Consider the following 22,115-nt stretch of genomic DNA (forward strand, 5'->3'; position numbering starts at 1 on the left):
TAAATTCCCTAATACAACATAGTACTCATTCTTAGATAAATCGAGGTAAATGAACTATAAGATTCCCATTTTAAAAATAAAAAAGAACTGTCTTAATATCTCATATTACAAAATCTAGCTTTCCTAGGTTAACTATCCAAACCAAAAGCCTAGAAAATTTCAAACTGTTCAATTAAGTTTGATCAATTTGCATTTAGTTATTCAAATATTAGACACGTGTACTTAATAAACACCCCGAAACAGAAAGTAGAAACAAATTTTGTGTATAAAAACAAACGAGCCTAAACGATGTCATAAATTTCTGTTTCCCAATCATTAAATTCCCGATCGTGTGATATATCCGAAAACTGGCGGTTTAGCTATCCAATTAGTGGCAAAATAGATTATTCCAATAAATTATCCAATTTGCGGGCTGATTTCGCCGTGTTGCGATGAGGGATTTTCCTGATGGCTTTTCATTTTCTTTTTAATAATATTTTAATTATATCCTTGTGGCTAACACACACACACACACACATTTGGGCACATATTGATCGTACACATACACGGAAATTGGCTTTGTTTTTGTTGCACAATCTTGAAAGGGAGGTTGTGGGAGGGATTCTCCTGGGTTTGTTGTTGTTGTTGTTATTGTTGTAGGGAGTATTACGTCACTGGCACTTCCGTTTCCGTTTGCTATTTTGTAATATTTTTTTTATATTTGCGGAGAAAGAGGGCGCGCAATTGCAGTTGCAGTTTTTAGGCACGATGTGGAATTTGAATGCACACGATATTGATTGATTGACTGGTACTGTATATAGCGATATATATAGGCGTATCCTATGATTTTGTTTTGATCTGAAACCGAACAAACTTCATCTGCCGCCGCATGTTGCAAGGCTATATCTTTACTTGTTGTATTAATAATTTTCCATTACACTGTCACACACTCGCGTTTCATAGTTTTGCCTTTTTGGGATTTTTGTAGTAAATTTTTTTTATTTTATATATTTTCGGAGCAGAGTGATGGGGGGTGGTGAGGCGTTTTGTTGAGGGGGATTTTTGGGGGGCAAAACGCATAGGCAAATGCACACACACACATACACACGCACGACGCACGGACGAACGCACACACGAGCGTTGGGAAATGAAAACGGTACAGAGTATAAACAACAACAACAAATAATTAATAATAAAGATACAACGCGCCACGCATCGTAACCCGCCGCCGCGAAACGCTCAATACGGAGTGTAGCTGAAGAGTGCCGCAAAATGTTATCGACTGTTCGTTGTCGTCGTGCGGCAGCAGCGACGTTGGCAGCGCGGCAGCAGCACCGCAATGCGCCAGCAGAGGGCTCCACAAAAGAGAGAAACCCAGAGAGCCAGAGAGAGCAAACGCTCAAGAGAGAGAAGTGGGTATATGTGTCTCTGTGCCGATGACTTCTTCAGTTCGCTGCCCCAACGGCCCCTGCTCCCCTTCCCACGTCCGTCACCCCACCCACTTTTACCTCGTCCGCTTTGTGCCGTTCCTTCGCTATGGCAACCGCTTGCCAGCAAAAGAGCCCATAATCAGCTGTTATCGCGGGGGCTCACTCTCTCGAGGGTGACTCGCTCTTTATAGTTTCTCTTTGGCTGGAGAAGAGAGAACGGGAGCTTTTTGGCGCTTCCTTCAATTAGCAGGTCAATTGCTTTTTAGGCCAAAATGTGTGCACTGCAGTGTTGCCAACAATTTAATTGCACTTCTTACTTTTCAACGGGCGACTTGGCCAATTGTTTCAAATGCCTTATTCGGCCCGGAAGTGGAAATTGGCCCTAAATTATACCGCTCGAGTCCTGTCAACACGATTTTAATGATTGAATTGGCTTTTGGCTGTTGGGTTCTTAAATGGTGGTGATTATAAGTTTTCTAGATTTAATTTGGGGAACATATGACAGTTTGATTAAATGGAATAAATAATATACGAATCATACTAACAAATTTTTTAAGTGTGATGTACTCTATTACTCTATAATCCTCGCAAATAAGATAAATTTTTCTTAATAATAAAGTGCGCCATGAGGTAGGCAACATATTGTGGCATTTAATGGTAGAGAACATGACAATATCACAAAACGTTTTTTCATAAATATTAATAAAATAAATAATAAATGAAATCAAAAATTTATGATGTAAAGAAATTCTTAAATTGGAATTAAAACAGTTTTTGTAAGATCAAACATATTAAGTATTAATAAAGAGATTTGTTTATTATAACGTTATTAGTGTTTTATAAGATCCGGGGTTCTTAAATAATTCAACCAATAAACTGGGTTGAATCCGAAAGATATAAATTTTTATGAATATATTTTATAGATTTTATAAATATTCAAGCCATTACGTGTGCAAAAAATGCAAAAAATCAAAAAAAAATCACCGAACAGTCAAGGTGAACTGCACACGGAGTTTGCTGGCCAATTAAAAATGTTAAAATTAGTTTAAACCATTTGGCAATTTGCTTTCGAAGTTTGCCAAAATGAAAAGCAAACCCACAAAAAATAACTCAAAATAAAAAAGTAAGTTTCCATGTAAAATGTTGAAAACGCAAAAAAAACAGGAGAAACAAACTTCGCTTAAGTTATAAATTAATATTTCGTTTAACGTTAATTTATGTATCTTCGTTGACGACGTCGATACTAGAGTCATTAACTTTGCATCTTTGCAAATACAAAATGTTGAGAAAAAAAAAAACATGACTGCGGAGCATAATTTGGTTTTTGCATAGATGAGAAAGAGATGAGATGGTTACGAAATACCTATGAAGTTTGGCAAAATCGAAAATATGATAATGAAACTTCGCCACGCTCGATTGGAGACGAAATCCCATGCGGCGCTGACCTGGCTAATAGCCACGGAACCAGGTCCAGACGATCCACCAGCCAATAAGCCCAAGATTCATGCATGAAATGCAAAGCGTTGTCCAACCAAATTATAATGAACCTGACTGCGATCCGATTCATATGGGAAATTACAACAATAAACCAGCCGCCAAAAAGTGATAGTGTGAGTCCCAAATGGCGAAGATATATATCTCGTAATCCCCAAAACCGATTGCGACATCTTCGATCCGACGGCGACAACAACTGGCGGACTTGCAAAGTCCATCGACCACGTTCAGGGTCGTCTCATCTGCAGAAAGGTTTTCGATGAAGAAAACCTTTATGTTTTTTTTCAGTTTTACATTTTTTTTGCCAACTACCATTATGTGGGCTAATCATTGTCAAATCCGCTTGTGAATATATATAGATAGTCTGTTAAACCGCCATAAACGAGTTTTTTTTCAAAACGATTTGAAAATTTCACGTGACGTCTTGGTACATTACCAATCCATAATTTTAAAATTCCCTCGAAATTTCAAGGAAGATAATTAATCATAACTTTAACGCAAAAATATTTAGTATCTTATTTATAAAATTAAAAAGGAGAAAAAGCCAATGTATCTCTATCTTTACCAGATTTATAGATACAAAATGAATCTTAAAAGTTGGTTAATCGTAAAGGAATTTATCTCAATCCTATTGATCCATCATTTAGCTTCTGTAATTGTGAAAGCATAAAATCAGAAAACAAATCGAATGATCTGTTCTTTGCAATCCCGTTCTTGTTCTAGTGGGTACAGCAATTAGGTAACGATTCATCGCCGTTGATCATCAATCATGAGACCAGAAAATCCGACATTTTCGGCCACCGCCCCTTAGCCTGCTAATGAGCCATGCTCATGTGGATATACTGTTGGCCCACAGCGCAAAGATATCAACAGAAACTATAAAATATAGATCAATCTTGGCCGAAACTGTGGGGCTTCTGCATGAGAAGTCGTGTCAGTGCCTGACACTCATTTGTAGTCATCAAGTGAACCGAGTCGAGGGAGCAGAATCAACTCGCTGGCCCGAGGCGCTGCCAAATCAATTTTTCAGCTTACACGCCCCCCTTAGCCCTTATACCGTTCTTTGGTTGACTAAATGCACTGTGAAAAGTTAAGGTTTACTTTTGAATTTAATGTAATATTTTGGAATCTTAAGATCTGCTTCTTAATGGTGTTCCAGGGAGATCTCTTAACAATACACTGAAAGTTTAAACGTAAAAACCAAAATATAGGCATATATATAATATATTCATTTTCACCTTTTTCTTTCAGTGTATAAAAGTTAATTCTGTTCTAGCCAGTTACTCTTAGGCTTGAGTTTCGCTCTCAGTCTGTCCCGCTTGCTCCGTTGGAGACTTCATTCAGTTAACTGTATAGTTTGTAGTTGACGTTTTTACCGCTAAGGTTCGTGCTACGGTAAAAATATGAGGAGCCAAGCAGAAGAACGGTGTTGGTGTTGTTGGTTGAGTTCTTGGTGCTGCCGCTGCTGTGCCGCAACAGCAGTAAAGCGAATATGCCGAGGCAGGGAGAATAGCAAAAAAAAGAAGAAGAAAAAAAGTCAGCTAACAGAACCTAATGATAAAGAACACCATCTAGACTTGGCCAAAAGCTAGTCAGGCTAGCAGCGGCTTATTTAGTATGTCAAAACATGTTTTTGTTGCTGCTGCTGTTTGTTGACTATGGAAAGTGGGACACATGCCCGTAGCTGTTTGGTGTTGCTGTTGCTGCTGTTGGTGTTACTGCTGTGTTGTTGTTACTGCTGCAGCCACACAAAGGTGAATAGCCAATAAATCGAGGCTTGTAAATTGAAATTCTTTTTAGCATGGGGTGTGTACACTATACACTTTACCCAGTACACCTGTTGTTGCAGTTGCTGTTGTCTTGGTGTTGCCGCTGTCGTTGATGTGTTGCTGATGTGTCAGCCTGTTAATTGCCGCTGCCTGGGATGCTTGCGCAATGAGCGAGCGTTCATTTGCATAGCTTGGATTCTTAAGGGGAGCGGTTATAGCGGGGATATATGTGCGATTATCTGAACCATCGCTGATCGTCAGTGGTCGCTCTGGGTGAGTGCTCACTGTGGTTAGCCGACTGTTGTTCTTTTGCATTTGCAACAAGTGGAATTCTTGCTGAGTTTTATGGAGTGTGAACTCATCATTCGAGGAATCCTTGACTTAAGATCTTTCAAATATTAGCCACAATCACTCAAGACTGATGATGGAAAAACATTGATGTTTGTTTTATGTTCAATTTCAAGAAACATCAATGTTAGATGGGGTAAAAATATCAATCTTAAAGCCTCTCTAATGGCTGATGATTTATGTTTTGGTTAAGGTTTCAAATTAACTTAAGATTTTGTGTTTAAAAAAGCATTAACTATTTGAATATATTTTTAATATATTTCCAATGGAATTACCTGTCATGGCTCCATTGCTGCTGCTGCTGTTGCTGTGCTCTCTGCTGTTGTCCCTAGACAATGTTGCTGTTGCATTTCCAGAGGCTGCCGATGTCGCCGATGTTGCTGATGTGGCTGTTGATGTTGCAGCGGGTTTCTGTGCCGTTAACGGTGGCATTGGCGGTGGCGTTCGCTCCTTGGATCGCTTCAGGTTGCTGTCTTGACTGGTGTTGCTGGTATTGCTGGCCATGTTTTTGCAAACGGAGCTGATATTGCTGATGCTACTGAAGCTACTGAGACTGCTGAAGCTGCTGGAACGTGCCAAGGCCGGAGGATCCGATAGGAATTTAACCTGCTGCTGCTGCTGTTGCTGCTGCTGCTGTTGTGGCCGCGATTGTAAGGTCCTACTGGTGGCCAATCTTTTGGGTGCCGGTGGCTCTGGTTCAGTCTCATCCTCTAGCTCACCCTTCGCCTCCAGTTCAGCCTCCAGATCGGTGTCCATGTCCGATTGCACAGTGCCTATGATAGTGCCCTCCTCGTTGGCCTGCTCAAAGCAAACGTCCAGCAAGGTGGCTCCTCCGCCCGCCTGTAGGCCAGCTATATCCTTCAGATCTATCCAACTGGCACCCAGCTTATCCGCATCACTGAGGGGTAAACTCAACACCCTGGTATCACCTTCATCCACCAGATGAAAAGATTGCGTTGGCTCAATCTTGACGATAATTGGCTGATTGGCCAGGATTTGAGCGGGCGGCGCACTGCCCAACAAACTGGCCATGTTCTCCTCCTCCTCGTCGGCGGCCTCCAGTTCGCTGAGTTGCTGTTCGATTTGCAGGTAGGTACTAGAGCTGGAATTTGTTGCCACGCCGGTCTGCGGCTTCAGTACGTCCAGTTTGAGGACGGTGCATTTGTCGGTCTGCTGGTATTGATGCTGTTGCTGAGGGCGTGGCAATGGAGCCAAGGCGGGGGCACCCGATGTAGTTGATAATCCAGAACCTTCCGAAATGAAGGCTAAAGGTGGCGAAGTACCCGTTGACTTGGTGGAAACGGACACACTCCTTCCCGATTGGATCAACTGGGGCAAGGCTGAAGGTGCACCACTACCACCACCATTGCCATTACCACCAGTGGCAGTTCCAGAAGCAGCGCCACCACTTCGCACCACAATGGTGGTGGAGACGGGCAGCGGGATTATCGAGATGGAGGGCACCTTGCTGCGCAGATTGGCAACCGCCGCTGCCGTTGCGGCATCGGTACCGATGTACGTTGGTCCGCCGCTCGAGGATTTGTTGCCGCCGGCGGGCTTGGCCTGCTGTATCAGCAGGAGATCTCTGGGCCTATCCGTTGTGGCGGCCGTTTCTTCACAAAGACTCTCAAATATCCAAAAGCTTTTCCGCTTTTCTGCTCTTAAAACACTAAAACACTCACACTTTCACTTGGTTCATTGCTTGTATTTTCTTCTTTGTTTTTTATTTGATTTTTGTTTTTAAACTTTTATTTATACTTTTTTGAGGTGTAGAAGCACAACATCGAAATAAATTCAAAATCAGCCTTACGAAAGTGCACTTAAAAAATTGTTGACTAAACAAGTTCATTCATTTTGTTGCATTGCCTCCGATTGCTTGTCAATTGGTGTAGATACCCCAGTGAGGAGGTGAGATTTGAATGAAGAGGGGGTAAGGGGAAAGGGGGATTTTTTTCAGGGGCGTAGTGGGGTCTACAGATGCACCTGTGCGTTTCGTTTCGTTCGGTTCGTTTTTGGTTCGTTTTGCAGCTGGAAATACGCGTCGTATACTTAACGTAACTTTGTGCGATGCCTAGAGTTTGAGTTTGAGTTTGAGTTTCCGTTTCAGTTTAATGCTTTTGCGTTTCTAGTTGTTTGTGATTACTTAGTCTTTCTTTAAGGGTTTTTTGTTTAATTTAGTTTATTTTTATTATAGATTATGCAGCAATTGTTGCTGTGTTTTGATGACTGTGCCTGTTTCTGTATCTGTGTCCTCCTCGTTTGCCTGTGGTCGTTGTCATCCTCGTTTTCGTATCCTGCTGCTGCTGTTGTTGCTGCTGTTGCTGCTGCTGCTGTTGCTGCTGTTGATGTTCCTGCTGTTGCTGTTGCTGTTGCTGCTGCTGGTGCTGCACATGCAACGCGTCGCCGCTGGATGGCTGCAAGGCTGCGCTGCAGCATTCGGTTGTACCAGCGCCATTGGAACTCGACCACGTCAAAACAGTTGGAAGTGTGCCTCTGGATCTGGATGTGGATGTGGCAGCAATGTTGCTGTTGATTTCCCACATTGCGGCACGCAACCCTATGCAACCACCACCATCACCACCACATCGGCAATCACCACCTTCATCCTCGGCAACAACAACCACCAGCTGGTTGTGTGTGGAAAGTGGCTTTAATAATCGATTTTTCAGCGGCACACTTGCAGATCAATATTTGGCAAATATGTTGGCAGAAATCTTCCAGCTTTCCCTTTTCCTTTAAGCCAAGATTTTTAACCCTTAAGTTTTTCAATTATTTTCTACACTATTTAGTTTATTTCACTAGCGTGAGCTGTTGGTTATTTAACACTGTTTTTTATTTTTTGTTGTTTCACTTTCAGAAGCCAAAAGCTAAATGCACCGCGCGCGTTTTTTATGTGTGACTCCTTTTTTTTACGATTTTGAGTAGCAGCTGACCGGAGCTGCGTCCTTTACAGGAATGTGTCCCAAATTCGAGTGCCACAAACACACAGTTCGTTCTGCCGCTGCACAAACTTTCCGTTTCGTGGGGGTTGCGCCTTAGTTTTCTGGGAAAATCCAGATGTATGTGTGTGTGTGTGAGTGTGTGTATCCGCATGCAAGTTGAAAAATGGGACTCGCTGCGAACTGCTGCGAAAATAGGGTTAGTAGGCATAATGCCAAGTGCATAGCCAGGAAAAACTGGAAGACACAACACGAAGGAAAACGAGCACAGGCGAACGTTGTTGCGCAGCTTTTCCACCCTTACGGTCTGCTTTGTGAACGGGGGAGTGCGGAGGGTGTGGCTGAGGGCTAGGGAAATTCCCCGTTGTGGTGGAAAAGCGTCACGGGAAATTTCTGCATGCTCGTGGTGGGAAAACCAAAGGGCGGGAGATTTTGAATGAGTCTTAAAGTTAGCTCAAGACTTTAAATAAATATTGAGGGACTTTCTTTTAAAGTTCATTCTGAATTTTAAACTGAACTTTGTTGCCTTTCAGAACAGATTAATCTAATAATTGTGAAAAACATTAGCTTAGATAGTAAGAACCTTAGAACAAATGTCATTTCCTTTATCTAAAAATGCCCAATAAATAAAGTTCAATAGAATCTTCCAGTTCCAGTTTCTAATTTCGGTAATTAAAGTCCCCTGCAGCCAAAAAAAGGCAACAGAAATCCAGTAAAAACAAAACCAAGAACAGCTATGACCACAATGACCCCCAAGTGACTGCCTAAAAAAAGGGAGAACAACTCGTTCATTGCCCAATAGTCAGAGCAAATTTGGACTAATCGCCTAACTGGGCTCCAGCCTAACAGATCGTATTTGAACCATCATTAGTTAAGAGTCTAGGGCCAAGAGATATATAGAAGTATATATAGAGAGGAGGGGCCGATATGAAGGCAAGACCAAGCGACCACCGTTACTATGGATTCGAATTGGGAGCCAAGAGTCAACCATCGGCATTAATATTTCATGTTTTTCCGTTGCTTAAATCATGTTAGATTTATTTTGCGCTGCTTTTCAGCTGCCACTGCCACAGCCGCTGCTGCTTGCGCAACAACAATCAAGAAAGAGCTAACTGGTTAGTGGTTCTGCCAGCAACTTGCAGCTAAACTTGGCTAAAAGAAGCAAAAAAAAAAAAAAAAAAGAAACACCGTTGGTTCTAACGTGAACGTGGAAAATGTGTGCCTCACCGTTGTAAACTTCTTGTGGCGATATATTTGCTGTTGCCTCATCTATTGCAAGTCTGTGCCGATTCTAACCTGTTTTCTGTGCAGAAACTCTCCGAAAAAAGTCCCGTAAGAAAGTCCCAGTTATTCAAGAGGAAAAACCTGTTACACGCAACTGGCTCAGAGAGCTTGTCTTGCCAAGAAAAGAAAATAAAAGAAAATAAAAGAACAGAACAGAAAACAGAAAAAGAACCAAACCAAACCGAACTGAACTGAACCACAATGGCAGCAGCAGAACCAGCAGCAGCAGCGGCAGAAACACGTTAGTACCGTTGGCTCGGATTCTTTGTTGCGCAACTGTGTTGCAAGATTAGCTGCGACTTCCAACTGGTTTATTGCAGCCCCACTGTCGATGAGGCAACAGTTGGCCCGGCCATTACTGTTGTTCTGCTGCCATTGCTGCCTTGAAGATGTGGTAAAATCTTTTGGCTAGAATCGGAAATCCAGCAGCATTGCATGTCTTGCAGCTTGACTGCATATCCCATCCATTTATTTGCGGCTATTGAAAGCCGTTGCCTTTTATAATCAATTAGGTTTTTTTATTCTTTTTTTTTTTTGCCTTTGTTTTAGTTTTTAGTTAGCTAGCTTAATGATTCCATTAGTGGGTTTTAGCCAGGCAAGGCTAATCTCTGAGGCGTAATATCACCAGAACTATTTTGATTGACGGTGAAACTTGGTTTTCTAACGTTGCAAACTTAACTTAACTTTTGAGATTCAAAGACCTTCGTATTTTGTAATAAGTTTATTGAGATATTATTTTGGAGAAAACTTCTATTAATCAATAATAACCCATAATAAGATTTGATTATTGAAAGAAGCTTAAAACCTAAATTTATTTGTATACAAAAATCTTTTAATTCAGAAATGATGAATCGTTAAGAAAGTTATATCATCGTATTATATTATTATTGACTTAAGTAACATATATATTTCTTTTGTTTCCTTTTTTGTCTTTGAGACTTTCAGATTTCTGACGCATAGCTGACGCATTGAACGAAATGCAAATAAACAAAAAAATATTAAGTATAATAAGCTTTTATTATTCATATTTATAGAATCTTTATAAAAAATATCTTTAATTAATCTACTAAATATTTACATCAAAATGCAAAACTAATAATAAAATCTGTTTAATAGAAAGGCTAGCAGTATTAATAATATTAGTATTACAAAGACTTAAGCTATCAATCCTCTTTTAGCACATCAAACCCTAGTATTAGTTAATATAAGAACCCCTACTAACCTCTGATGGTGCTGGGCATGTTATCCGGGTTCTTAGTTATCATCAATGGATATGGACATTCATTCACTCACTTCTAATGCTCGGATCAATGTCAAGGTTTTGAACTCATCACTTGGCCAGATCATGATCGTAAAATTCGCGAATTAGTTCGAGTCTGGCTGAGACGGTATCGTATCGTATCAAACAGTTTTCAAACGGTTAAATTAGCCGGCGAAGGTGATGATGATGCCGGCCGAAGTGGAACGGAATGGATAAGGAAGGAGAGTGAGCGTAATCGTGATTGGTAGCTAACCAAACCGAAGAAGAGAGCCCAGAATCCGGACTGGACTGGACTGGACGTGGGGACAAACGATTGAACACTAAATGGCCAGAGACCGAGTCGAAGACCCGTTGCATCCGATGATCACGATCGCGGGGTTCATCATTATGGGGTTCCTCTTCATTGGGCGATGGAATCGCTGGAATCATCATCCTCTGGCGGGAACCTGTGTGTGCGGAAAAACAAGCAAATCGCAAACAAAAAAAAAAAAAAAACAGAAACAGAAGCTGCCGTTGAGAAAGGAGAAAGGAGCTGCAAGAAGTTCCCACCTCAACACACGCACACGTGTGCCCACCAACACACCTGCAAAAGGGGGCGCTCACCACAATTCCTGCTAATTAAATGCGTGATCACTGCCCAAAAATATCCAAGCAGTAACCGAAAAAGATACAGTCCAGCTTTCCCAAGAAGGATTTTTCAACAAGCTGGTTTTCATGTGTCTTAACTAAGCTAAAAGCTATATCTATATAAGAGAATATTAATCTTAATAATCTTTATTATATTGTTGATATATGAGTTTGGTGACCTTGAATCATAAGTTGTATTTTGTTTATCATTATTAAGTAATAGTTAAAATCTTACATTGATCTTAGGATCTAAGAAACCTCAAACCATAAGACAACCTTATATTAGCATCAAAAAATAAGTTTCATGTATAGAAGTTTGACTGTAAATTGACTTTTAAGACATCCACATGCCATCCGAGTCATGCGTGCATTTCATCAGAGATTGGGATGCCCAAAAGTCCGAAAGTTCGACGGCTATTCTGAGTACACGTAGTGCTTTTCAATCGAAAAAGTCAGTTACCCGAAACCCGTGACGTTGTATCGAGTAAGCGAGTATCTGTGTATCTTTGGGGCCCGTCATTGGATCGCAGTTCGCTCAGTTGCACCTTTAATCGCTGAGCAAACAGGAAGACTTCTACGGCAAACATGCACACACTTGCTGACTCACTCATACATAAGCGCTGGAGAGAGCGGGAGTCAGAGAGTGTGTGAGAGAGAGAGCGGGGGGCAAAACAGGTTGAGAAGTACCGCTAAGCGGAGGCCCCAACTCTCCGAGGTCAACGAACGTTCTTAGCGCTCAAGAATGAAGGAATCAAAACACACGAAAAAACCCAGAGCGAGAGAGAAAGAGGCAGCGAGAGCGGAAGAGAGAGTGTAAAGAAAGCACGAAGAGAGAGAAAGCAAGGCGATCGTTTTAAGAGCGCAACAGGTAAGCACTTAAAACTAAAGAGCGAAAAAAAGACAAAGAGAAATGAGATATTATCATTTATTGGCGTTTTTGTATGCACATGCAGTTTTGAAACGAATTTATCTGTTGCTTACAGCTAAATGAAAAAGCTTACAAAATGTGTATTTTTAGCCGTCGATTTAAAAAAGAACAAAAAAAAAGAAAGAGAAAGAGAGAGAGAGAGAGAGTGCGGAACAAAAGCCGCTTTGTAACTGTCTCGTCTCATGACCAAAAGAAACCGAAATTCTTATTCTTATTGCTCAATATTTGGTAATACACACTCACGGATACAGATACAGCAAACAGTTACAGATACATGTTGAAGATACAACTACAGATACAGATACAAATTCATTCGACGTGCAAAAGCCATTCAATGTAGCGGTATTTTGTCGAAATTTTCTGAGTCTCGAGACGAGTACAAAGCTCATTGACCTCATGCTCTCTCCCTCTCTCTTTCTTTCTTTCTATCTTTCTTTCTTTCTTTCTTCTCTTTTGTGTCTTCTGTCCCATTCCCTTGTAACAAGTGTGTAACGAGCAAAGGAAGGAGGGGGACTGATTTGCTTCTTTTTTTTTTTTTTTTTGTAATTTTTGGGCGTTTTAAGATGGGCTTCCAGTTAACATAAGCATCGAGCATTTTTCGGTTTTTTATGCCTTCCTGTGAGAGTCATGTTGGTCTGTGTTTTCCCTGGGGAACTTCGTTTTAATCCGGCCAGATGGGATGTTTATCAGTAAGCCCACAAGCGTATTATTTAGGAAGTGAGGGAGGTATTCAGCTGACAGCCTGTTGATCCCGTTTAGCGTTTGCTGGCCTGCCATTGGTCAGTGGATTTGTTTCCCTAGCGAAGGACATCTCTTCCCATTGGCTGTTGCTCTTTGTCCCCGTTCTTTTTCTCCCTCTCTCGCTGCTGCTGCTGCTGGTCCTGCTTTGTTATCGATGTCCTTTGTTTCACAACCGCCTGTTGCCGTTTTATGCACTCTTTCTCCTTGATGGGGAATATTCGGAACAAAGAGATGGAATATCTGGAAGATTTAATACCTTTTATATGTCATCTATTTCTAGTAACTTAATATCTGAACTCAATACTCTTTTTCTTACTTTTTAGATGCTGTAACTAACAAAGAAAATTAATAAAATTTTAGGAAAATCTTTATTCTTAGGAAGTGTATCCAGAGAATAGCAGCTACACCCACGCTTTTCCCTAAGCTTATTGTTGTCGACACTCATATTAGGAAAATAGCCATCCTGCTGTTTAATGGCAATTTCATTTGGCCCAATGCCCTTCGTTTTGCCAGCCGAAAAGCAACAGTTTCCGGGTATAAATAGGTCCTGTTGGACTACAATTCCATTCAGTTCGACTTTGATTCGAGTCCTGTGCGTGGTAAAGTCAAATATTTAGTGATTGTGCTTAAATTGGTAATGAAATAGTTTTATTTTATCTCATAAAACTGTTAAAAGTGTTGTTAAAAATACAACAACAAAGTAATTATTATATTTTATCAGATGAATACATTTTTAGTAAATGATTTATAAACAATATTAAAACATAGCGGCTATCTTGAATTTTGTATGATAGTTCAAAATTAATGTTAACATTTTTCGAAATTCCCTGACCCAATTATCTACGACAATGTTTGGAGTTTTACTCTCAGCTATTTTTTTTTGTGAAATGGCAAACATTTCATTTTGATTGCCCGACATTTCCATCGATGAATTCAAGTTCATGTTCTCTTCATTTTAAATGCATGACAAAATGCAGTTGGAGAATGGGTATACCTATACTATACTAGACCGATGCACGCGCTGCAGATCGAGAGATATAGTTAATTTGCGGTATTTAAAATATAATCAACCTATGCCAGCCAGCCAGCCAGCCAGCCAGCTAGCAAGCATAAACAATTAGAGGGGCACTTTCCAATTTAAACGGAATTTTGTTGGGGATCAGCTGCGATCCAAGTGCAGTTATTGCCCCTCTAATATACCCCTCATATCGCATGCCGTGAGGGATGGGCAATTAGGGAAGTTCATGTACCGACAACTTGCCAACACACATCCCCCAAACCGAATTGAATGGAAATCTAATTGGTTCCGGCCAGGTCTATAAAAGCAGGGCGTCATCCCAAAATCCCTAGTTTTAGGATAAATATTATTGCACCGCCGCAAATTAGGTAAATCCCCCCACGTGTGTGTCCAAACGCTTCCAGTGGTAGCCGAGGTCCACCCTTGTATTTTCACAGCTGGTAGCTTTTCTCATCGCCTTTCCACAAGCGCTTTCTTTTCTTCTGTTCTTTTCATTTCCATTTCCAGCCATCACCAAAAAGAAGCCCCACAATATCGGAAGTGCCCAAGTTTCCATTCCATTATATTTGTTCTCCATTTGTTTTTCCCTGTTTTTCACCAGCGGTCAGACGGTTGACGTTCCACATTTGCCATTTCAATTTAGCCCAAGTTTTTCCCCCGAAAAATGGAGCTGGCCTAGCGAGAAGTTCAAATAGGATTAGGCCAAATTCATTTGCGAAACGAGAGAAGCTAGCTGATAAATTTCGTAAAGGAAAACCCTGATTGCGTGCGACAATTGCAGAGTATTATTATTTACGTCAGCAAAAAGGATTTAGCCAAAGCGATTGCACGATGGACTTCAAGGAATACCGCCAAAGGGGTGAGTCTATTGGCCAAATCTAGGCCATAAAATGCACAGCGGCATATATACTCTCTTATATACCGGATGGAAATCCAATCCAATGGGGCGTATATTTGATTGGCCCAAGGCGGATTTGTTCTGGCCGTTTGTCTTCGTTTGATGGCCCATAATTGAATTCCCAGACACAGAGACAAATCCCAGCTAACTAGTAACATATTTTCAAATCAATTCTAAAGCTCACATGGGGGGTTGTTTTAAAAACACAAATTATTAATATATTTATTTGTTTTTTATACTTTTGATTCATATTTTAAATACCATTTTTTTGATAATTATTTTAATGGTTTAGAAAGTGTTAAAGAAATAGGTGATTTTACATTAGAAAAAATTTTAAATGTAAAAGTATAAAGAAGCTAAATCCTATCTTTTTATAAACCCATTGCTTTATTTTAGGCAAAGAGATGGTCGACTATATCGCAGACTATCTGGAGAACATACGAGAACGTCGTGTTTTTCCGGATGTAAGTCCTGGTTATATGCGTCAGCTACTGCCGGAATCAGCTCCCATCGAAGGGGAACCTTGGCCAAAGATATTCTCGGATGTGGAGCGGATTGTGATGCCCGGAATAACCCACTGGCAATCGCCACATATGCATGCCTACTTTCCGGCCCTCAACTCGATGCCATCTCTGCTGGGTGACATGTTGGCGGATGCCATTAATTGCCTGGGCTTCACCTGGGCCAGTTCACCGGCCTGCACTGAACTGGAGATCATTGTGATGAACTGGTTGGGAAAGATGATCGGCCTGCCAGATGCCTTCCTCCATTTGAGTTCGCAGAGTCAGGGCGGCGGTGTGTTGCAGACGACGGCCAGTGAGGCTACCCTTGTTTGCCTGCTGGCTGGAAGGACTCGGGCAATCCAGCGATTCCATGAACGGCATCCTGGCTATCAGGATGCAGAAATCAATGCCAGGCTGGTGGCCTACTGCTCCGATCAGGCGCACTCTAGTGTAGAGAAGGCAGCGCTAATTGGTGGGTTTTATGTGTTAGTTTGAGTATTTTTAGATTTTCAGTGCAGGGTAATTTAGTCTCATTTTTAGTTAACTTATTTTTAACGAAGTTAGCAAACTGTTGACGCATTTTCGTAACACCGCAATATCATTTGGTCGGCCCACTCGACCAAAGCTTACTTTATTGTTTAAGCCGCTTATGGTTTAAGCCACTCGCCCACTCCTTTTTTCTTTGTCCGCAGGACTCGTGAGGATGCGATACATCGAGGCGGATGAGGACCTGGCGATGCGCGGCAAACTGTTGCGCGAGGCCATCGAGGATGACATTAAGCAGGGCCTGGTCCCCTTCTGGGTGAGTGGCAGTCTGTCAAAATTAATTGGCCCGCCTTTCGCAGCCAGCTGATTCCTGATTCTTGAATGGAGAACTTCAGAATCGCGACTCCCACTGGAGCCAATTAATACATGTCAGCATTTAAGTGTCCTGCGGTGGTTTATTTTTAGGTCTGCGCCACGCTCGGCACCACCGGCAGCTGCAGCTTCGACAACCTGGAGGAGGTGGGTGCTTTTGGGAATAATTATGAAGAAAAATAGAAAAGGCACTTCAGTTTATTGAAGTCAAAAGATATTTAAAATGTTAACAATATGTATTTCTTAGCATAATAAACTAATATTAAAAACTTTCCCCCAGATCGGCGTGGTATGCGCGGAGCACCACCTGTGGCTTCATGTGGATGCGGCGTATGCCGGCAGCGCCTTCATCTGCCCGGAGTTTCGCACCTGGTTGCGCGGCATAGAGCGGGCGGACTCGATTGCCTTCAATCCCTCCAAGTGGCTGATGGTGCATTTTGATGCCACGGCATTGTGGGTGCGCGATAGCACTGCCGTTCACAGGACCTTCAATGTGGAGCCACTGTATCTGCAGCACGAGAATTCCGGGGTGGCAGTGGACTTTATGCACTGGCAGATTCCGCTGAGTCGCCGCTTTCGGGCACTGAAGGTGTGGTTCGTTTTGCGATCTTACGGGATTAAAGGCCTACAACGTCACATACGGGAGGGAGTTCGTCTGGCCCAGAAATTTGAGGCTCTCGTCCTGGCCGATCACCGATTTGAGTTGCCAGCCAAAAGGCATCTGGGATTGGTGGTCTTTCGGATTCGTGGCGATAATGAGATCACCGAGAAGCTGCTGAAGAGGCTAAACCATAGAGGGAATCTTCACTGTATCCCTTCCTCGCTGAAGGGACAGTATGTCATCCGGTTTACCATCACCTCGACGCACACGACCCTTGATGATATCGTCAAGGATTGGATGGAGATCCGACAGGTGGCATCCATTGTGCTGGAGGAGATGAACATCACAATCTCGAACCGCGTCTATCTCAAGGGTAAACGCAAATCTTACCGTCTTCAGTAGCGACTACTTACGTTTTTGTTCCCGTTACCGTTCCTGTTTCCTGTTTTCTGTTTCCGTTCCTGTTTATGTTTTCAGTTTGTTGATGCACCCCGATCCGCCCGAAATCGTTGCTTTAATTAAGCTATGTATTTTGTGTGTATTTTTAGCATTTTTGATTTATAATTTTGTTTATATTTATTTATAAATATATTCGTTTTGATAAGATCGTGAGAGTTGCAAGGGAGGGGAAGCTAAAGAAGATCTAAATGGGATTTCCTTTTGTAACTCAAATAACTCAGAGAAGCAGCTCAAAACTATCTCCAGAGATGTACAGAATGTAGTTTATATATCTTCAGAACACGCTATATCTTTAAAAATTCCAATTTTGTTACCCCGCAGAAACCAAGGAGAAGAACGAAGCCTTCGGCTCGAGTCTGCTGCTCTCGAATTCTCCACTTTCTCCGAAGGTTGTCAACGGTTCCTTTGCTGCAATATTCGATGCGGATGAGTTCCTGGCCAAAACCTATGCTGGAGTTCGGATAGCGGTAAGTCTATAAGGATTACTTAAAAAAAAACAAGGGCTGGACTTACGATCTTCCAGCACCAGGAATCCCCATCAATGCGGCGACGTGTGCGTGGCATCCTCATGTCTGGCAAACAGTTCTCATTGGACTCGCACATGGACGTAGTGGTGCAAACGACTCTGGACGCCGGCAGTGGTGCAACTCGGACTGGTTCTACTAATTCCTATGGTCGCACCACTTCCACAGCCCAGGGAAACACTGAGGTGCAGGTCAGCATACAGGAGGACAACGAGGAGTCGCCGGAAGGTATGAAGCCCAGGTAGTGTAGTCGACCTTTTAGATATATCGCTAGTGCTAGCTTGCTTTTGGGAATCCCCTTGGATAAATCAGACTAGTGATGCCCATTAAGGTGGCATCATTGGTTAAGATCTTGGAAGTTCTTTCTAATCCTTTAAGTTACTTCCTTTCCATTTTTAGAAACTGAATTGCTGTCACTGTGCAGGACCAATAATATACCCACTCCCGACCACGCCCACTCCCTGTCCACTGCCAGTCGCAGTTGCAGCTCCACATCCCATTCCCTAAGCCACTCCTTAACCTACTCCCCCTCCCACTCCCACTCCCCGCCAGCCAACCAATTTCGTCCCATTGCCCTGTGCGGAATGTCCAATCAAGGCCCACAATCGATCCCTATTCCCACACCCCTGCCCATTCGTGATGTCACCGCGTCCGTGGATAGCCTCCTGACCCCCGTCACCACCTGCAACGTTTACCATGGCAGGCGGTTTCTGGAGCCTCTGGAGAGTCTTGCCCAGAGTAGTGCCTCTTTTAGCAGCAGCATCTTTCGCCTGCCCACGCCCCTGACCACGCCCACCAGGGAAACGCCGGAGGATCCGGACTGGCCGGCCAAGACGTTCAGCCAGCTGCTGCTAGAACGCTACTCCTCGCAGTCCCAATCTCTGGGTAACAACTCTTCGACGGAGAGCAGCAGTCTCAGTGGCGGTGCCACGCCTACACCCACGCCCCTGAGCAGTCTCGATGAACTGGTGACTCCACTGCTGTTGTCCTTTGCTTCACCCTCCTCGCAACCGATGCTCTCCGCTCATGGAATTGGGGAGGGGCAGCGGGAACCGAATAGCGACTCAGACGCCACCGTTTGCTCGGCCACCTCATCGATGGAGTCACTCTAGTATTAGGTTTAAAATATCCTTATTTTTAGTTTTTATTTTTATTAAGAATATTAGGTCCAAAATATTTAGAGCTCTCTTTGGATTATTTAAATTTAATCGAAAAAATTCGAATTATTAATTTCAAAGTAAGCTATAAAAGTCCATATTTCTATTATTCTAAGTTTTACTTCTGGTTAACACGCAACTATTACTTATCTAACATCTAACATTGTACATAAGTGTGATTGGGGAGAAGGGCGAATCATCCAACGCTGCTGTGCAATCAATCAATAATGCGATCAATCAATCGTAGTTCCAATCAATGTTGAGCCGTACGTTATACCTATATAATCTGCATGCCCATATCTATATCCTAATGTAAGATAACTGATTAGTAGTCGAATAGTTCTGATCTAGACAAAACCGAAAACCAAACAAATTTCAAAACTTAACAGCTTACATATATCCAAATGTTTAATTAATGTCAGTGTGATTAAAGTTTCAAGGTTCCAGTTAAACACAACCAAAGTTCGAATATTTTTTTATTACTATTTGTTGATTTTCAGGATGCCTAACCACCAGGCGATAGGGCTTCATCGCGGGAGCCTCCTTCGGTGGATTCGTCATAGTCTTCTATGATAATATTATCTAAGTCATACGGGGTCGTCGCATTCCATAACTCATAAACAGTTGAATTAGGTTTCGAGTTCCTCGAGGCGAAACGGTAGACAATCTGAGCATAGAAAGTCAGTAGGTATAGGATGATGAAGTCGTGGAAGAGGATGAGCGAGGCCAGCAGATGATCGTTGAGTCGCATCTCGGCAAAGCGTCCACCATTGATGGTCTGAGCATGGTACATCACGAACTTTGGGAGAATCAAAGATTAGCTAAATGGATCTTAAAGATTAGCTGCTTCCCTTACCAATAGCACAATCACGCTGATGAAGATCTGGAAGATCATGAAGGAGTACGGCATGGCTATCAGAATGTGCATCATGACAAAGAAGATGGTGACGATCAGGAAAATAAAGGCTATCACAAACAGAATTACGACATCCAATGTAAGGTCATGCTAAGGAATATATTTAAAGTAGAATCAGTAGCAAAAGCTAATCGAATCCTTACTGGTATTATGGATCCCAGCATCACAAAAAGGAAGATCAGCAGCATGCAGATGAAAAACCACATCAACATATCCGGCCAAAGAGATCGGGCCACCAGAGCAAAAATACCTATAATCACAAACTCCACCTAGTCGATGGTTTCGAATTGGAAGATCAGGCAGAACCTCTTCGCAGGATACTCACTATCAGCACGGTGATCAACCAGTTAAGGCCAACGATGAAGCGGATCTTCTCGAAGAATATGAACAACGTGACCATTATCATGGCCACGGCAAAGAAAATGACACTAATCCAGTAAAAGTTGGTAAAGGCCATGCCTATGTCAGTGCTGAAACGGCAAGGAAGATTATCTCAGAAGATCTTTAATATCCTCCCAACTCACATTATGCTGACAAGTAGCCATTGCAATAGGGCCAAAACCATCCAGGCTATGGTCACCATATAGACAATGCAGGCAAACTTCCGACGGGCCCGCCGATATGCCCGCATTCTCTGCCGGCGGTCCTCCATGGCTGATGTGGGCGTGGCCCGGGCTGTGTCGGAGCAATGTAGACAGAAACTAACAACAAATAAGATCAAACTTAATGGAAAGGTCAAGGCCACTCTGATATGTAATGGAGATCCGAGGAAGAAACCACCTTATTTTCTTTAAGTTCACATACTGGCTGCTAGGATTATCTATAAGGCATCTATCCAGATATAGAAAACGATGCTCAAGGACTTTTTTTAGCCATTTTTTTTATTTTCAATAAGATTTTCCTAAAACCTAAACATAGTAAAAGGATAAAGTTATTATTTATAGGAACATAGATATCCAAGACTTTCTAGAAATGATTTTTAGATATTTTTTACTTAAATTGTACAAAATGCAAAATGGCAGTTAGTCAGTCACACAAAGTTCTGGATCCGCCATATCGTAATAGTTTTGCACGTCTTTCACATGCCGCCAGGGACCCTTTAGACCACAAAATCATCTGAAAGGTATGCATTATCCATAGATTGCGACTTGTCGCGATCCCACGATGGCGGTCAGAACAGTTGGCATTTATTTTTCTGATAGTTTGATGTTTTCTTCATAAATTTAGATGTGAATCGAATCAAGCCACTCCAGATATAGTCCCAGACCTAGAGCGTCTCTACATATGTTGCGTGAATCTGCCCCACCGAACCGTAGTTTTGTAGTGCCCACATACAGGGTGACTATTATTATGCTCGTCATCGGACATATTCAGGTTACAGTGGCCATGGAGATGTGAGTAGTAAGATCCATTAGACATCGGCAATCAAAATTATATATTTCCTAGCAAGCCATTTAAAGACTTTCTGGCGGAACACTACTACCTCAGTCTGCTTCAGTTCCTCATCAGCTTCCTGTCCATCCAGCTATACGGATTCTTCTACCATATAATCGTTAAGAAACCCATGTGGGTGCGCGTATTGGCGGGCGTCTGGACGGTGAGTGGATGTTCCTTTTTCCTTGTATTTTCACTAAATAGCATATCTCTAGTACGAGGTTAACACCTTGTCGATCATGAAGCCCGCCAAACGAGCCTCCTACATATGCCTCATTATTGGAGTCATCCTGACCATCATCGTGATGATAATTAGTATCATATTCGGAAACAAGTCAGCCAAATATCAAAGAGGACTATTCGTAAGTGAGGAATCCCTTGGGTTCGCCTTCGCTTAAATCTCGTACCTTAGACCAGCCGCCACAAGGTGATCCTTTGGAGTGAAAGGGTATTTGTGCTCACCTGTTTCGGAATCATAGTGTGCGCCGAGATGAAGCGTGTTGCCATAGAGTTTCCCACTCTGCTGACGTACACCTTAATCTCAAATGTGGTAAGTAATAAGGAAATTTAATTTAATGACACACTGACTTTTATAACGATCCAAAGAGTAAGAGCTAATGATCCATGCCTTGCCCTCCACAGTTCGTCTTAATTTTTGCCGCCTCGATACGAAGACCAAACTTCTATCATTGGCATTCGAAAGGGGACTATATACTGATCGGTCAGTTGTATTACCTCAACTTCTTTGCGCTTTATATGGGATACGTGGCGACGATGGCATCTTTTATGGAGCTAATGGAATGGGACGCGGACGTACGGGGAGTTTTTAAAATCCTATTTTATCGAGAAACCGCCAATTGAATGGGAACGCATGCGCGGACTATCGGAACAGCTGGGACGGAATGTTTACGCTAGACGACGAGGTCTCCTCATCCATCGTTGCGACA

At 42.3% G+C, this 22,115-nt stretch overlaps 5 protein-coding genes across 12 annotated transcripts in view; 2 read left to right on the forward strand and 3 right to left on the reverse strand.

Moving 5' to 3' along the window:
- Positions 1-6,638, reverse strand: part of LOC108104799 (probable nuclear hormone receptor HR3) — a 28,439-nt gene extending 21,801 nt beyond the window's left edge. Inside the window, exon 1 of one of the 2 annotated variants that reach the window (XM_017211071.2) lies at positions 5,296-6,638. In XM_017211071.2, the coding sequence (XP_017066560.1) occupies positions 5,296-6,052 (757 nt within the window). In that variant the 5' untranslated portion in view covers positions 6,053-6,638. The remainder of the gene's footprint in view (positions 1-5,295) is intronic. The other variant, XM_017211070.2, reaches the window with a different exon arrangement.
- LOC108104800 (putative uncharacterized protein DDB_G0282129) lies at positions 6,590-9,369 on the reverse strand. Its single transcript, XM_017211073.2, has one exon. The coding sequence runs from the start codon at positions 7,561-7,563 to the stop codon at positions 7,216-7,218; it is 348 nt and encodes a 115-aa protein (XP_017066562.1). The 5' UTR covers positions 7,564-9,369; the 3' UTR covers positions 6,590-7,215.
- Positions 9,370-10,352: 983 nt separating this feature from the next.
- On the forward strand, positions 10,353-19,274 carry LOC108104827 (histidine decarboxylase). 5 transcript variants are annotated; one of them, XM_017211121.2, is made up of 9 exons: positions 10,353-11,999; positions 14,420-14,677; positions 15,113-15,691; positions 15,912-16,021; positions 16,171-16,224; positions 16,358-17,051; positions 17,459-17,604; positions 17,661-17,889; positions 18,061-19,274. In XM_017211121.2, exons 2-9 carry the CDS (start codon positions 14,650-14,652, stop codon positions 18,771-18,773), a joined length of 2,553 nt encoding a protein of 850 aa, XP_017066610.1. In that variant the 5' UTR covers positions 10,353-11,999; positions 14,420-14,649; the 3' UTR covers positions 18,774-19,274. The 5 variants fall into 5 exon arrangements, with proteins under 5 accessions (XP_017066610.1, XP_017066606.1, XP_041675619.1 ...); XM_017211117.2 differs by lacking the exon at positions 10,353-11,999 and adding an exon at positions 13,399-13,434; XM_041819685.1 differs by lacking the exon at positions 10,353-11,999 and adding an exon at positions 13,399-13,434 and having other exon boundaries at positions 17,661-17,902; positions 18,061-18,217.
- Positions 19,275-19,281: 7 nt separating this feature from the next.
- Positions 19,282-20,409, reverse strand: LOC108104829. 2 transcript variants are annotated; one of them, XM_017211125.1, is made up of 5 exons: positions 20,259-20,409; positions 20,060-20,204; positions 19,878-20,003; positions 19,675-19,824; positions 19,282-19,617 (listed from the first exon to the last, which is right to left on the reverse strand). In XM_017211125.1, exons 1-5 carry the CDS (start codon positions 20,384-20,386, stop codon positions 19,324-19,326), a joined length of 843 nt encoding a protein of 280 aa, XP_017066614.1. In that variant the 5' UTR covers positions 20,387-20,409; the 3' UTR covers positions 19,282-19,323. The 2 variants fall into 2 exon arrangements, with proteins under 2 accessions (XP_017066614.1, XP_017066615.1); XM_017211126.1 differs by lacking the exon at positions 20,259-20,409 and having other exon boundaries at positions 19,878-19,984; positions 20,060-20,148.
- A 340-nt stretch (positions 20,410-20,749) lies between these two features.
- Positions 20,750-22,029, forward strand: LOC108104830. Of its 2 annotated transcripts, none has more exons than XM_017211127.2 (6): positions 20,750-20,857; positions 20,937-21,128; positions 21,181-21,331; positions 21,384-21,530; positions 21,581-21,718; positions 21,811-22,029. In XM_017211127.2, the coding sequence occupies exons 2-6, from the start codon at positions 21,019-21,021 to the stop codon at positions 22,027-22,029; spliced, it is 765 nt and encodes a 254-aa protein (XP_017066616.1). In that variant the 5' UTR covers positions 20,750-20,857; positions 20,937-21,018. The 2 variants fall into 2 exon arrangements, with proteins under 2 accessions (XP_017066616.1, XP_017066617.1); XM_017211128.2 differs by having other exon boundaries at positions 20,776-20,857; positions 20,962-21,128.
- Positions 22,030-22,115: the final 86 nt, after the last annotated feature.

Source organism: Drosophila eugracilis, unplaced genomic scaffold (genome assembly GCF_018153835.1).
Source record: "Drosophila eugracilis isolate 14026-0451.02 unplaced genomic scaffold, ASM1815383v1 contig_1765, whole genome shotgun sequence".
Lineage (NCBI taxonomy): Eukaryota > Metazoa > Arthropoda > Insecta > Diptera > Drosophilidae > Drosophila > Drosophila eugracilis.